Source organism: Cricetulus griseus, chromosome 4, assembly GCF_003668045.3.
Source record: "Cricetulus griseus strain 17A/GY chromosome 4, alternate assembly CriGri-PICRH-1.0, whole genome shotgun sequence".
Lineage (NCBI taxonomy): Eukaryota > Metazoa > Chordata > Mammalia > Rodentia > Cricetidae > Cricetulus > Cricetulus griseus.
The window spans coordinates 168,559,486-168,576,573 of NC_048597.1; the positions used below are offsets into that span (position 1 = coordinate 168,559,486).

The 17,088-nt window shown below is 40.2% G+C and overlaps 1 protein-coding gene across 3 annotated transcripts in view; it reads left to right on the forward strand.

The window, feature by feature from the left end:
• Ptpn9 (protein tyrosine phosphatase non-receptor type 9) overlaps nt 1-17,088 on the forward strand; it is a 73,733-nt gene that overhangs the window by 46,695 nt on the left and 9,950 nt on the right. For all 3 annotated transcript variants that reach the window (XM_027415005.2, XM_027415004.1, XM_035443722.1), the window contains 3 exons: nt 1,762-2,090; nt 10,730-10,823; nt 14,770-14,836. In XM_027415005.2, coding sequence (XP_027270806.1) covers nt 1,762-2,090; nt 10,730-10,823; nt 14,770-14,836 — 490 coding nt within the window. The remainder of the gene's footprint in view (nt 1-1,761; nt 2,091-10,729; nt 10,824-14,769; nt 14,837-17,088) is intronic.

The window sequence follows — 17,088 nt, forward strand, 5'->3', positions numbered from 1 at the left end:
TTTCTGTCTCAGCCTTTCAAGTACTGGGATTGTAGGAGTCTACCACCATGCACATCTCTGGGTATTGTGTTTTCTTAAAACAGTTTCTTATTGCTTCCATTTTTAATTTTAATTTGTTTTTAAAAAGATTTATTTATTATGTACACAGTGTTCTGCCTGCATGTATGCCTGCAGGCCAGAAGAGGGCACCAGATCTCATTACTACGTGATTGCTGGGAACTGAACTCAGGACCTTTGGAAGAGCAGGCAGTGCTTTTAACTGCTGAGCCATCTCTCCAGCCCTGCTTCCATTTTTTAAATGTCCAAAATTATTACTATTATTATTTTTTCCCCTAGACAGGGTTTCTCTATGTAGCATCAGCTGTCCTGTAACTCGCTCTGTAGACCAGTCTGGCCTCAAACTCACAGAGATCTGCCTGCCTCTGCCTCCTAAGTGCTGTGATTAAAGGTGTAAGTCACTACTGCCTGGCTAAGATCAGTTCTTTTTTTTTTTTTTCAATTTTACCTGTATGGGTGTCTTGCCTACATGTATGTCTTGTGCCTGGTGTCATCAGAAGCCAGAAGAGGGCATTGGATGCCTTGGGACTGGAGTTAAGGCATGTGGATGCTGGGAATTGACCTGTGTCTTAACTACTTAGCATCTCTCCAGCTCTGATGAGCTAGTTAATTAAGAGGTAGAGGAGGAAAGGGGACAGCTGGAGTGGTGCCTTGGTGGTTAAGAGCATGTACCCGAGCTGGGTTTCCGGCACCCAAGTTGGTTGGCTCCTCACTATAACTGCAATTCCCGGGATCCATTCCTGGGGTCCAGTGCCCTCTTCTGGCCTTCCGTCACCTGCATGTGTTATACACTGACACACACACATGTTATACAGTGACACACATACATACAGGCACACCCCTCCCCAATCTAAAAAATAACCAAGAAGAGGCTCCAAAGCTGGGCAGTGGTGATCCACACCTTTAATCCCAGCACTCGGGAGGCAGATCTCTGTGAGTTCGAGGCCAGCCTGGTCTACAGAATGAGTTCCAGGAGAGGCTCCAAAGCTACAGAGAAACCTTGTCTGGAAAAAATAACAACAACAACAACAAAAAACAACCAAACAACCAACCAAACAAACAAACAAAAAAAAAAAAAGAAAGAAAAAAAAGAAAGAAGAGGCATCACAGTCTTCTAGGAATAGCATTCCTGTGCTACAGAGATTTTTAAGGAGAACTAACAAGGCAGCATAGCTATATTTAAATATATAGCAGAACCAAAACACTTTTCTAGTGTTTTTCCTAGATTACCATTTGTGGCTTTGTCTTTCATAAAAATCTGTCTTTGAGGACACTCATATCAAGCCATGAGTAAAATATAAACTAAGAGACTTAGAACAGGTAGAATTAGTATGGAATTGACAGAAGCAGTCATTACCTATGCATTCTTAGCTTCCAAAAAGAAGAGTCCCAGCAAGAGATGTTGCTGAAAGCCTTGTTGACAGTATGAAGCCTCTGTTCACCATCCCTTCATTTCAGAAGAGAAATAGTATGGACTCTAATTCTAGGAGTGAAGTTGAGAGACAATTCTGGTGATTCAGACTTAACCATCAGAGAAGTTCATAGGATTTTTGATCCAAAGCAGATAAAATTCACTGTTTCTTTTCAAATATACACTCATCTGATTTTTCAAGCCTAATATGAGCACATTTGTTTTTTTATCTTGTTTGTATGCTTTCTGACCTATAGCCCCAGTATTCAGTGTAGATCTTTGTGTCTTTACAGATTCAGATATTAAAGACATCTGAAATTACCCAGCACCTGCCTAGGGAGTGCCTTCCAGAAAATCTGGGTGGGTACGTCAAAATTGACCTTGCCACTTGGAATTTCCAGTTCCTGCCCCAAGTGAACGGCCACCCAGATCCCTTCGATGAGATCATCCTGTTTTCCCTACCTCCTGCCTTACACTGGGACTCAGTACATGTTCCAGGTCCTCATGCCATGACTATCCAAGAGTTGGTAGACTATGTTAATACCAGGCAAAAGCGGGGCATATATGAGGAATATGAAGACATCCGTCGTGAGAACCCTGTTGGCACTTTCCACTGTTCCATGTAAGTAGTAGAGGTTTGGTCAACAATCAGTTAATAAGGTGCTTCTGGCGAGTGATGACAGCAGTTGCTCTAATACCTCAGTTCCTTTGTAGAGGCTTTCCCGGGTGTTAAGAGGCTCCACAGGAAGGCCAAACATGGGAGTACATGCCATTAATCCTAGTATTTGGAAGACAAATGGAAGTGAATCTTTGAGTTGGTCTATATAGTGAGTTCCAGGCCAGCCAGGGCAATATTTAAAACAAACAAACAAACAAACAAATAAAAAGCTTCATGGGGAGATGGTTAAGTGGGTAAGAGCACTTGCTCTGCAACATGAGGATTTTAGTTCAAATCTCCAGCACCTACATAAAAAGCTAAGCATGGCTTCACTTGCATCTAACACCACCATTGCTGAGGCAGACAGGCGGGTCCTGAGCTCTCACTGATCAAGGTGATGAGGTGAAGAACTTCAGATGAAGATGAAGACACCCGATGTTCTGCTTTGCCTTCTGCATGCACACACATAGGCATGTGCAATTCTACACTTGGGTGCACACAATATACACATACTAACATACACAAAAAAGTTTCACAATCACTTTAATAGTTTTATCTAGAGTTGTTATTTTCTGATTTGGGCTTGTTACTGATGTCTTATGCTTTGAAACTTCTGGTGGTCTTTGGTACCAATTGGGAAACTGTAATGATGGATATATCTTTATATATTTCTTCCCTTTTTTCTTTATTATTTACTCATTCACTTATTTATTTATTCATTCATTTGTTTGTTTGTATATTTATTTATTTGGAACAGTGTAGCCCTAACTGGCCTGAAACTCACTTTATAGTCCAACTGGCCTTGAACTCACAGAGGTTCTCCTGTCCCTGCCTCTGGAGTGTTGGTCTTACTATGGGCATGTACCACTATGGTAAGCTTGGATATTTTCACAAATATATTGCCTTACAGAGGCAAGTAGAGGGCATTGGATCCCCTGGGACTGGAGTTAGAGACGAATGTGAGCCATCATGTGAGGGCTGTTTGAACCTGGGTTCTCTGGAAAAGCAACTGGTTCTCTTAGTTGCTGAACCATCTCTCCAGCCCTCTTACAATGGTAATTGGCTGTTTTTCTCCTACAAGTGAGCTCTGTTTTTTTGAAAATTAATCCTGTTGTCTCAGTGAGCTCTTGGTTTAAATTCCAAATAAGTTTTAAGTCCCTTCTGTGAATGACAATTATTCCCCTTTTCTATATCTTAATTTTTTGTGTGCATAATATGTGGCTGTGGGATGTTTACCTTCACTGAAATGTTTTAGGAATCCATGATTCCCCTCAGAATTCTTGTTCAGTTTAGTCATGGTCTGTGAAGAAAATGCTAAAGATAGAGGGAAAATAATGAGTTAGTATACTGAGGAGAGACCATTGAGAAAGAAGCCAGTAAGTAGAGCAAGAATACTAAAGAATAGTGGGATGGCCCAGTAGGTAAAGTTGCCTGCTGTCGAGTATGATGACCTGAGTTTGATTCCTGGGGCCCACGTGATGGGAGGAGAGAACTGACTTCTAAGTTGTCCTCTGTCCTCCAGTCAAGCACACAATGCACTGTGGCACATGTGTGTCCTCTGCCTTTCTTTCCCCACCCTACAATAACATCATAATAGATAAAATAAATGTAAAAGAATGAAAAGAGAAGCTGGGGCTGTAGTTTCATGGTTGTGCTCTATCTGGAATTGGTGAAGCCCTGGGTTTGAGTCTCAGCACTGTTTAGAAGAAAGAGGAAACAAAGGGAAAGCAGGGCATTATATTAAGAGGGGGAAACACTATTTTCTCTAACAACTTCTTTTCCTTTCTATGTGCTGAAGATCTCTGGGTTTTTGTTTGTTTGTTTTTTATTATTATGTATACAGTGTTCTGCCTGCATACCAGAAGAGGGACCAGATCTCATTATAGATGGTTGTGAGCCAGCCTGTGGTTGCTGGGAATTGAACTCAGGAAGGACCTCTGGAAGAGCAGTCAGTGCTTTTAACCTCTGAGCCAAAGATCTCTGTTTATACAGTTTTTACCCTAGGCATCCTTGAACATACTATATATCTCAGGCTAGCCTAAAATGGTGATCCTCCTGGGCAATCTCCCAAGGGCTGAGTCCCTCTTAACAACTACCATGCATGACTTTCCCCATAGTCACTGCCCCCACCCTTCTCATTCTTTTCCTACTCCATAGGTTCTCACCTAGCCCAGGCTGCCCTAAGACTTGCTCTGTTGCCAAGGATGACCCTGAACTTCTTCTTCCTTTTTTTTTTTTTCTTTTTTGAGTCAGGGTTTCTCTGTGTAGCTTAGGAGTCTATCCTGGCACTCGCTTTGGAGACCAGGCTGGCCTCGATCCGCCTGCCTCTGCCTCCCAAGTGCTGGGATTAAAGGCATGCACCACCAACACCCGGCCCGACCCTGAACTTCTAATATTCCTGTCTCTGCTTCCTGTATGCTGGGATAGGGTGTGCACCACTGTCTTCAGTTTCCTCAGTAGGAATCAAGGAAATTGTTTGGGAGCAGGGAAGAGTAATATACTTTGGGGGGATTTAAGATTTTAATGTAGGGTGGGTGGTGGTGGCGCACACTTTTGATCCCAGCACTGAGGAGGCAGAGGCAGGTACAACTTGTGAGTTCGAGGCCAGCCTGACCTACAGAGAGAGTTCCAGGACAACCAGGACTACACAGAGAAACGTTGTCTCCAAAACCAAAAACCAAACAAACAAAAAATTGATGTAGGTGCCCCTGCAGTTACTTATTGCCTCAAGTAATTGCCTTGAAAGAGTAGGTTTTGGTTGTCTGCTTGTACCATTCAAACCAGCTTCTATTTTAGAATCTAGTTTGATGAGAGAACTTCACAGTCTTGCCTTTTTATTTAACTGTGGAGCCCTTGCTTGATGATCTAGAACCCATAAACCTTATTAGCTCTTGACCTTCCCTTCTTCAACCAGGTTCTAATAAAACTACCTATACAGAGCAAATTATCTTTCTTGGAATTCTGGATTGTGAGTAAATATCAGAGTGTTCATAATTACTCAAAACTTCCGTAGAATTTTTTAATTAAAAATACTTTCAATTTGTAAAAATTTTCATTAAAATATTTAATTTTTAGTTTTTAAACTAATTTTATTTTATTTAAGACAGTGTGGTTATTTGACTGAGAATGTCCTCCATAGGTTTGTGTTTGAAGACTTAGTGCCCAGTTTGTGGAACTGTTTGGGAAGGACTAGGGAGTGTGGTCTTGTTTGAGCAGGTGTGTCACTGGAGACGGACTGAGGTTTCAAAAGACTTTTGCCATTGCTAGTATGTCTCTTTGCCTCTACTTGTCGTTTGACATGTGAGCTCTTGGCTATTTCTACCACTATGTCTTTGTTCCACCATCATTGACTCTAACCTTCTCAAAACATAAGCCAATCAATTCAACTCTTTAATAAGTTGTCTTGGTCATAATTTTTTATCACAGCGATAGAAAAGACAATAAGACAGACAGGGTCTCTTTACATAGCACTAGCTGTCTTGGAATTCACTGTGTAGAACAGGCTGGCCTTGAATTCATAAAGATCTACCTGCCTCTGTCTCCTGAGTGCTAGGATAAAAGGTGTGCACCACCATGCCAAGCTTCTAAAAAGAATTTTGGAAGAGGGAAAATAATGTGGTAGTAACTTAGAAGAGGCAATTCTCTCTTTGTGTGTCTGTGTGTGTGTGTGTGTGTGTGTGATATCTCTGAGATATGTATGTCTGTTTTGTTTTATTTATATGTGTGTGTGATATCTCTGAGATATGTATGTCTTTTTGTTTTATTTATATGTGTGAGTGTGTGATATCTCTGAGATATGTATGTCTGTTTGTTTTATTTATGTGTGTGTGTGTGTGTGTGATATCTCTGAGATATGTATGTCTGTTTTGTTTTATTTATGTGTGTGTGTGTGTGTGTGTGTGTGTGTGATATCTTTGAGATATGTATGTCTGTTTTGTTTTATTTATATATGTGTGTGTGTGTGTATCTTTGAGATATGTATGTCTTTTTGTTTTATTTATATGTGTGTGTGTGTGTATCTTTGAGATATGTATGTCTTTTTGTTTTATTTATGTGTGTGTGTGTGATATCTTTGAGATATGTATGTCTGTTTTGTTTTATTTATATGTGTGTGTGTGTGATATCTCTGAGATATGTATGTCTGTTTTGTTTTATTTATGTGTGTGTGTGTGTGTGTGTGTGATATCTTTGAGATATGTATGTCTGTTTTGTTTTATTTATATATGTGTGTGTGTTTGTGTATCTTTGAGATATGTATGTCTGTTTTGTTTTATTTATATGTGTGTGTGTGTGATATCTCTGAGATATGTATGTTTGTTTTGTTTTATTTATATATGTGTGTGCGTGATATCTCTGAGATATGTATGTCTGTTTTGTTTTATTTATGTGTGTGTGTGTGTGTGATATCTCTGAGATATGTATGTCTGTTTTGTTTTATTTATGTGTATGTGTGTGTGTGATATCTCTGAGATATGTATGTCTGTTTTGTTTTATTTATATATGTGTGTGTGTGTGTGTGTATCTTTGAGATATGTATGTCTGTTTTGTTTTATTTATATTTGTGTGTGTGTGTGATATCTCTGAGATATGTATGTCTGTTTTGTTTTATTTATATATGTGTGTGTGTGTGTATCTTTGAGATATGTATGTCTTTTTGTTTTATTTATATGTGTGTGTGTGTATCTTTGAGATATGTATGTCTTTTTGTTTTATTTATGTGTGTGTGTGTGATATCTTTGAGATATGTATGTCTGTTTTGTTTTATTTATATGTGTGTGTGTGATATCTCTGAGATATGTATGTCTGTTTTGTTTTATTTATATGTGTGTGTGTGTATCTTTGAGATATGTATGTCTGTTTTGTTTTATTTTATGTGTGTGTGTTTGTGTCTGTGTGTGTGTTTGTGTGTGTATATATGGAAAAAAGAAGCAATTAAAAGCACTTGCTGTTCTTCAAGAGGATCACAGTTGAGTTCCCAGAACTCACATTGGCCAGATCATAATTCCAGCTGCAGGGGATCCAGTACTCCTTTCTGGTGTGTGCAAGCACACATGCACATATGACATATAATCATACAGACACATACACATAAAATAGAAATCAATTCTTAGGGCAAGAGAGAATGCCTCAGCAGTTAAATGGTGGTGTGGAACCGGTGTACGTTCACTCTCGTCCATGGAAGAAGACAATAGACACTCTAAAGATGATTTTAGCCTTTCCAGCTATAGCGGCACTCAGAGTGGACTGAGACACCCTTCCTTAGTCAAGGGCTCTTTTTATTGTTTTCCAATTTATACCTTTAGCAAGTCAGTTTCACATAACCAAAACCCCTTATCTAAGCAGCCCAAAGGGACAATGCCAAATGCAAATTCTTTTTTAAAATTTTTATTTATTATATATATATATATATATATTATATATATATATATATTTAGATATGAGTGCTGTGTCTGCATATATGCCTTTATGCCAGAAAAAGGCATTGGATCCCATTATAGAGGGTTGTGAGCCACCATGTGGTTGCTGGGAATTGAACTCAGGACATCTGGAAGAGCAGCCAGTGCTCTTAACTTCTGAGCCATCTGTCTAGCTCCCAAATGCAAATTCTTGATCAAGGAATACCATAGTTTGCTGTGTTTTCCCAAACCAAGTTTACATAGGTTTTGAACCCTTAGGAAACTCTCAGATAAGACTTGAAACACTAGGTGCTGGAGACAGGATAGCAATCACAAAAGGCAGATCAAAGCTAGGCGTAAATGTTCTAGAGCCAAACCAGCTGCAGGAATCTGCAGGGGCTCTTCCTCCAAAAGGACTTGATGTTCCAGCAGAGGACCAAGGTAACATATCCACACCAATATGGTGTCTCTGAGCTCTGTGATTCTCATTCCAGGGGATCTAATGCCCTCTTCTGGCCTTGGTGGGCATCAAACATGCATGTGATACATACACATGCTGGCAAACACTCATGAATATAGCTAAAAAAACCTTTCTTTGGCCAGGTAGTGGTGCACACCTTTAATCCCAGTACTCAGGAGGCAGAGGTAGACTGATCTCTGTGAGTTCAGAGCTAGCCTGGTCTGCACAGTGAATATTTCAGTATCCAAGACTACATGGAGAAAACCTGCTGTGAAACACCCTCCCCACAAAAAAAAACCCAAAACACAAAAAAACTAAAATTTAATTAAGATTTTTATTATGAGACAATTATATAATCATATACATTTATAAAGACATGATGCAGATCATATGTAGACTTACCTAATTGCCTATAGTTATATCTTCCAAAACAGATACAATGTAACAGCCAGTAACAGCCAGGATGTTAACATTGATAGTTACTGACCTTATTCAGATTATACCAGTTTTACTTTGTGTATATGTGCGTTTTTTGTATTAGTTTTGTCAAGTATTGTAGGTCTTTGTCTCACTATATTCAAAATGTAGATAGCCTTATCACCACAGATCTCCCTCTTATTGCTCTTTACATTTTTTTTTATTCTGTGCATATGGGTATTTTTGCCCGTGTGTATGTCTGTGTACCATATGTGTGAGTGCCCTTGGAGGTCAGAAGAGAGCAGTGGATCTCCAAGAAATGGAGTTAGAGACAGTGCTGGCAGTTAAGTGGGTGCCAGGAATCCAGTCTATGTGCTCTGGAAGAGCAGTCAGTGCTCTCAACTGCTGAGCCATCTCTCCAGCCCCTAGTATACCTGGCTTTTAACACCTCTCTCTCTCTCTCTCTCTCTCTCTCTCTCTCTCTCTCTCTCTCTCTCTCTCTCCATCTCTTTCTCCTTCCTTCTCCTTCTCCTCCTCCTCCTTCTTCTTTCTTCAATATTTTGAGATAAGATCTCATTAAGTAGCTCCTGCTGTCCTGGAACTCACTCTGTAGACCAGAGTGTGTATATGTGTGTATGCTCATGTATGTTATGTGAACAGGTACCTGCAGAAATCAGAGGGATATTAGATCCCCTAGAGCTGGACTCATAGGTGGTTCTAAGTGTTCTTAACTGTCAAGCTATCATAGAAACTTTCTAGCCCCACAGGGGAGTTTTTAAGATGTAGAAAAGAACCAGGTATAGTGGTTAAAATGTCACCCCAATACTTGGGAGTTTGCAGGAAAGTTGCCAAGAGTTTGATGCCAACCCTGGCTATAGTTCGAGAGCCTGTCTCAAAACAAAACAAAACACTAAACACCAATAAAGGGGCCATTGAGATGGCTCTGTGGATAAGCACACTTATTGCTAAGCCTAAGGACCTGAGTTTAATCCTTGGAACTTACTTAATGGAAGGAGCGAATTAAGTTCTGCAATTTCTGTGTCTCTGACTTCTACACACCAAGTAAATACAAATTTAAAGAAAAAAGATATTGAAAAGAATGTAAGTACAAACTATAAAAACCTCCAGTTCCTTCTCTGTGAGTTTGAGGCCAGCCTGGTCTCCAGAGCCAGTGCCAGGATAGGCTCCAAAGCTACACAGAGAAACCCTGTCTTGAAAAACCTCCAGTTCTGCCGGGTGGTGGTGGAGCATGCCTTTAGTTCCAGCACTCAGGAGGCAGAGGCAGGTGGATCTCTGTGAGTTCGAGACCAGCCTGGTCTACAAGAGCTAGTTCCAGGACAGCCTTCAAAGCCATAGAGAAACCCTGTCTCGAAAATTCAACCCAAAACAAAACAAAATAAAAACCCTCCAGTTCCTATGATTAAAAATGATACTTCTTACTGTTCTGTCATATTTGTCTTTTTGTTACTACATAAAAGAATCCACTATGAAGCTGAAATTACTCCCAGTCTTCACCCTGAGTTCTTTCTTCTTCTTACAAGCAGCTATACCTTGTATAAACATGGTGTTTTTCTAGCCATTTTGATGATACCATTATGTATACATGTGTGTCCAGTAGTATAGAATTCTTTACTCTTTTGAGTCAGAGTCTTGTGTAACCCTGACCGGTCTCAAACTCTGTATGAAGGAAGTTTGACATTGAACTTCTGATCCTCCTGGCTCTACCACCTGAGTGCTGACCTTATCAGAATGTACTACCACAGCCAGTTTATGCAGTGACTGAAGAGTGTTTTGTGCATGGTAAGCAAGCGATTCCAACTGAGCTATATTCCCAGCCCTCCAACAATATATGCTATTATTATATGTGGATGGTCTTGGTAAGTTTTTAATTTTTAATAATATCATCTAAATAATTTTTAAGAGATTTTATTTATTTATTATGTAGACAACATTCTACTTCCATGTATATTTGCACACCAGAAGAGGGCACCAGATCTCATAACAGATGGTTGTGAGCCACCATGTGGTTCCTGGGAACCAAACTCAGGACCTCTGGAAGAGCATTCGGTACTTTTAACCTCTGAGCCATCTCTCCAGCCCCTCTAAATAAATTTTTTAAGAGCCAAACAGTACAAAGCAAAAAGCAATGAGGGTGGAGGATATGCAAACACTCTTTTACTGAGGTACAGCCCTGTCTTTTTCATTTATTTTTACAGAAGGAGTCTTGTGTAGTCCTGGCTGCCTTGAAATTCTCCATGTAGCTAAGAATGACTTCGAACTCATGATCCTCACACTTCTCCTTATTTTAACTCGCCTCTTATTTTCCTCAGGTCTCCTGGAAACCTGGAGAAAAACCGATATGGAGATGTTCCCTGCCTGGACCAAACAAGAGTGAAGCTGACAAAACGAAGTGGCCATACTCAGGTAGATAGATAGATGTGATTTTTTTTTTTTTTTTCTCAGCACCCTAGGAAATTCAGGCTCTTCAAAGGTGAAACTTAGTACTGTTCTGTAGATGGGTGACATGGACTCCAAAGCCAGAGAGATGAGTTCCAGTTCTGATTTTGCTATGTAGTAGTTTGTGGCTGTAGATAGTTCTTAAATGTCCATCTTACTATACTGAAGAGAAGAAATGAAACTTTTGTGAATGCTGATGCTCTGGTATATTATGCATATTTCTCTCTCTCTCTCTCTCTCTCTCTCTCTCTCTCTCTCTCTCCCTCTCTCTCTTTCTCTCTCCCTCTCTCTCCCTCCCTCCCCCTTCTCTTTTAATACAGGGTCTTACTATATAGTTCTGCCTGTCCTGGAACTTATTATGTAGACCACATTGGCCCTTAACTCACAAAAAATTGGCCTGTCTCTGCCGCCCAAGTCCTGACATTAAAAGTGTTTGCCATTAGCTAGGGGTGGTAGTGCATACCTTTAATGGCAGCACTTGGGAAGCAAAGGCAGGCAGATCTCTGTGAGTTCTAAGACAGCCAAGAGAAAACCTGTCTTAGAAGAAAAAAGAAGAGGTGTATGCCCTCATGCTGTTATTTATAGTTTGTGTATGTGTACATGGGCACATGTGTGGCAGTGCCTATGATGGGGTCAGAGGACAACTTTTGAAAGTTGGCTCTCTGAGTTGAATTCCTCCTCAGGCCTTGTGGCAAGTACAGTTCCCTGATTTGCTATCTTGACAGCCCAATTACATATTTTTGGTTTTGTTTCTTTGAGTCAGGGTCTTACTATGTAGCTTTCTCTTATTTGGAACTTGTTTTGTAGACCAGGCTAGTCTTGAATGTGCAGAGGTCTGTCTGCCTCAGCCTCTGCCTCTGCCTCTGCCTCTTCAGAATGCTGGGATTAAAGGCATGTGCCACCATGTGTGGCTAAATCTTTTTTTTTTTTAATATTTATTTAGTTATATTTGTGTGTGCACATGAAGGTCAAAGGACAACTTTCAGGAGTTATTTCTGGTTATTTCTCTCCCACCAGGAGGGTCCTGGGGATCAAACTCAGGTGATAATATTTGCTAACCCTATTTTTTCTATTTAACCACCATTTGTTTTTTTAATCTCTGTAATTGTAAACATAGCATTCATAGTGTAGTTGGAAAGCTGAGGCAGAAGAGTGGTAAGTTCTTTACTAGCTTGCACTAAAGAATTTATAGCCAACTTGGGCTGCATAGCAAGACCTTCTCAAAGAAAATAAAATGTAGACTAAAAGCAACCAAACCCTGGGCTGGTTAGATGGCTCAGCAGGTCAAAGCATTTGTTGCCAAGCCTGACAACCTCACTTTGATGTCTAGAACCACATGGTAGAAGGAGAAAAATGACTTCTCTCGAGTTGTCATTTAAACTTCGTGTAAGTGCTGCGGTACACAACACACAGAGAAAATAAATAAATGTGAGGGGAAAAATGTAATCAAACAAACAATTCCTCCCTCCCCACAAACTAGCATTGATTATAGTTTTCTTTCAAAGCAAAGGAAATTAAGAGCATTTATTTAACAAGACATACATTATAAAAGCTTGATATTTTAGCCCTTATTTTGCTTGAGGATAGTTTTGAGAAAAGTTGTGGATCATTCATGGTCTCAGATTTTCTTTTCTTTCTCTTTCTTTCTTTCTTTCTTCCTTTCTTTCTTTCTTTCTTTCTTTTTTTTTCTCGAGACAGGGTTTCTCTGTAGCTTTGGAGCCTATCCTGGCACTGGCTCTGTAGACCAGGTTGGCCTCGAACTCACAGAGATCCACCTGCCTCTGCCTCCCGAGTGCTGGGCTTAAAGGCATGTACCACCAACACCCAGCCCCAGATTTTCTTGACCCTTCTCTTTTAGGCATTCATAGTCTTGCCTATGATTCTTCCACAATTTTTTTCTTCTTCCCTGACAGTTAGCTAAGCTGCTTGCTCACAGTACTGCTGAAATTGTCCTAATATATTGTCTTCAGGAGTGGAGTATAATGTTTGAGTTGGGTGTCTTGAGTCCAAAATACTTGTTTTTATCTGTTTTGGTGACTGCTCTGTCACCAGTGTACAGAACAGTGCTTAACAAGTTTTAAGAAATATTTGTGAGTGACTTCCAGTGTACCAGGAGATTATAGTCACCTTATAATTAATCTGAGGATTAGTGCCTGATATATATTATATATATGCAGGTATTGGGAATATGCTGTGAGTGGGCATATTCATAGATGCTTGTGAATGAGTAAATCTGGGTGTATCAGGAAGTGATTCTAATCATCATGTAGCTATTTTGAAGCAGGATATTGTTATATAGCCAGGCTGGCCTTCTGTCTTATTAGTGTCTAGAATTTTGGTTCAGAGGCATTTATCACAATACCAACTTTGATTATTTGCTTACTTATTTGTTTATTGACAGCTTTCCTATAAGCCAGACTGTCCTCAAATTACAGTGTAGTCCAGGATAACCTGGAACTCTGATGCTCGTGCCTCTAGCTCCTAAGGGTTAGGATTACATGTTTACACCAGCATATGCAGTTTTTTGTTTGTTTTATGATCCTGAGGACTGAATCCAGGGCTTCATGCCTGTTATGTTTTTTGCTTGTTTGTTCGGTTTTGGGTTTTGTTTGTTTTTCAAGACAGGGTTTCTGTGTATTGCTTTGGAACCTGTCCTGGAACTTGCTCTGTAGACCAGGCTGGCTTGGAACTCACAGAAATCCACCTGCGGTCTGCCTCCCGAGAGCTTTCCTGAGAGCTGGGATTAAAGGCGTTTTCAACCAATGCCTGGCGGCTTTGTTTTTTGTAGTTTGTATTAGTTTGTTCTTCTGATACTATGATAAACACTGTCTTAAAAGAAGTTGAGGAGGGGCTGGGCGTTGGTGGTGCATGCCTTTAATCCCAGCACTCAGGAGGCAGAGGTGGCAGAACTCTGTGAGTTCGAGGCCAGCCTGGTCTCCAGAGCAAGTGCCAGGACAGACTCCAAAGCTACACAGAGAAACCCTGTGTCGAAAAACCAAAAAAAAAGTTGAGGAGGGAAGAGTTTGACAGTTTGACTTATGCTTCCAAGTTATAGTCCATAATCAGGGGAAGCCAAGGTGGGAATCTGGAAGTAGGAACTAAAAAAGAGATCTTGGAGGGAATGTTCTTTACTGGCTTGTTCGATTTCTTCTGAGAGTTTAATCATTTTAATGCTTTTCTTTGGGTCTTTGTTCTATCTTGAGGTGTTTTATTTTTGTTATAAGTTTTCATTTTTAAAGAGAGCATCTCACTATGTAGCTATGTTGTCTTAGAACTTAGCATTGTAGACAAGGATGGCCTTCGAATTTGAAGTGATCCTTTAGCCTCTGCCTCTTGAGTGCTAGGATTACAGGCATGACACCATGTAGGACTTCATTTTTGTGTATGATTTGATGAAAGGGAGGCTATGTCTGTCTATCTGTCTGTCTATCTGTCTATCTATCTATCTATCATCTATCTAGTTCTAATACATTTGCTGGAGTGAAACCAGTAACCCACAGAAGCTATACCCTGCCTTTTTACTCCCTTTGATTACTAATAAACCTAACTCACGATTTTTTCCCCAATGCTAAATTGGCCCTGTTCCTTTTTTTTTCCTTTTAGTATTTATTTTTATTTTATATACATTGGTGTTTTGCCATGGGTGTTGGATCCCCTGGATATGGAGTTACAGGCAGCTGTGTGTGAGCTGCCATGTGGGTGCTGGGAATTGAACCTGGGTCCTCTGGAAAACCAGTCAAGTGCTCTTAACCACTGAGCCATCTCTCCAGCCCCTGCCCTGTTACTTTTCATTTTCTGCTTGACAGGAAGAGAATATCCACACCTTGAATTGAGCTTACCCAGCACATACATTATTTTATGAGCCAAATGGTGTATTCATGCACTTGCAATAATGTCTCCCTTTTGTTATCAGACAGATTACATCAATGCCAGTTTCATGGATGGCTACAAGCAGAAGAATGCTTATATTGGTACTCAAGGTAAGCTATTTTATCCTTACATGTTGATTTTTGAGCCACCTGCATGTGGTTCTTCATTTTAGGTGATTTTTTATCTTAACTAATAATATTCGTGTGAATGTTTGTCCTGCAAGTAAGTGTGTACCATGTGTATGCTCAGTATATGCAGAGACCCGAAGAGGCTGTCACATATGGACCTAGATCTGGAGTTACATATGGTTATAAGCTGCCATATGGTGCTGGGAGTCATACTTGGGTCCTTGGCAAAGGCAGCAAGTATTCTTCGTCACTGAGCTCTCTTTCCAGTCCCCATGTCCAGCTTCTATGTAGGTGCTAATATCCAAAATCTAGTCCTCAGGCCTGAGCAGCAAGCATTCTTAACTATTGAGCCATCTTTATAGCCTCCAAATGATCCTCTCCTTTTTTGGGGGGGGGGTGTTTCACAGTGTAGCTCTAGCTGTCCTGGAACTTGCTTTGTAGATGAGGCTGGCCTTGAACTTAGAGATGTCCCCATCCTCTGCCTTCCCAGTGCTGGGATTAAAGGAGTGCACTACCACACCCAACTCAGATGGCATCTTTTCTTTTTCATTAATTTATTTTTTACATTCCAATCCCAGGTCCCCCTCTTTCCTTTCCTCCTGATACCTCCCCCCCCACCTCCCATCTGTTCCTCGGAGAGGATAAGGCCTCCCCTAGGAAGTCTACTAAGTCTGTCACATCATCTCATTGAGGCAGGATCAAGGCACTTCTCCACCACCCACACCCCTGTGTCTAGGCTGAGCAAGGTATCTCTTCATATAGAATGGGCTCCACTATGTCAGCTTGTGCATTAGAGTTAGGTCTTGGACCTACTGCCAGTGGCCTCATTTATTGTCCCAGCTGCACCATTGTTACCTATATTAAGGGAGTCTAGTTTGGTCTTACAAAGATTCCCCATTTGTCAGATCTCTCACTAGTTCAGGTCAGTTGATTCTGAGGGTTTCCCATCATGGTCTTGACTTTGTTCCTATTGTCTCTCCTCCCTCACTTCAATTGTACTTCAGGAGCTCGGCCCAATGGTTAGTTATGGATTTCTGCATCTGCTTCCATCTGTTTCTGGAAGAGGGTTCTAGCTTCTTTGGGGTTGTAGATTGTAGGCTGGGTATCTTTTGCTTAATGTCTGGTATCCACTTATGAGTGAGTATATACTATATTTATCTTTCTGGATCTGGGTTTCCTCACTCAGAATTTTTTTTTTCTTTCTAGTTCTGTTCATTTGCCTGCAAATTTTAGGATGTCATTGTTTTTTACTGCTGGGTAGTACTCCATTGTGTAAATGTACCACATTGTCGTTATTCATTCTTCAGTTGAGGGGCATCTCAACATAGTCGAGCAAATGTTTTGTGTTATGAGTGTGCCTCCTTTGGGCATATGGCCAAAAGTGGTATTGCAGGGTCTTGAGGTAGGTTGGTTTCTAATTTTCTGAGAATTGCCATATTGATTTCCACAGTGGTTGTACAAGTTTGCACTTCCACCAGCAATGGAGGAGTGTTCCCCTTTCTCCACATCTACTCCAACATAAGCTGTCATTGGTGGTTTTGATCTTAGCCATTCTGATTGGTGTAGGTTGGAATCTCACAGTTGTTTTGATTTGCATTTCCCTGATGACTAAGGATCTTTCCTTAAGTGTCTTTCCGCCATTTGAGATTGTTCTGTTGAAAATTCTCTGTTTAGATCTGTATCCGGTTTTAAACTGGATTATTTGGTAGTTTGATGTCTGGTTTCTTGAGTTTTTTTTATATTCTGGAGATCAGTCCTCTGATGTGGGGTTGGTGGAGATGGCATTCATTTTTTTTTAAGGAAATGTGTTGTCACCACTAAAATCCTGGTTTTTCATAAAGTTTGGAGTTTCAGTTCCAGACATTCATGGGAACTCACAACAAAGAGAAAAACTAGAGATATAAATCTATCATGTTATTACTTGCCAGCAATTTTTTTTTGTACTGTGTTTTAGTATAGTAATCCAAGAGTATAGGGCACCAGAACTCAGTAGTTTGCACTCACACATACATATCATGCACACACATAATAAAAATCTGATCAGGCTGGGGATGTAATTTAGTGATATAGCACATGCCTAAAAGGCTTGATCTCTACCATTTCAAGAAAATAGTAATGATAATCCAAAAAATTGAATCTAGTCATAAGTAACAAATCAAATTCAGATTGTTTAGCACAGTACAAGAAAACATAGTCAGACTAGCTAGGCAGTTGGTATGTACATGCTTGTAATC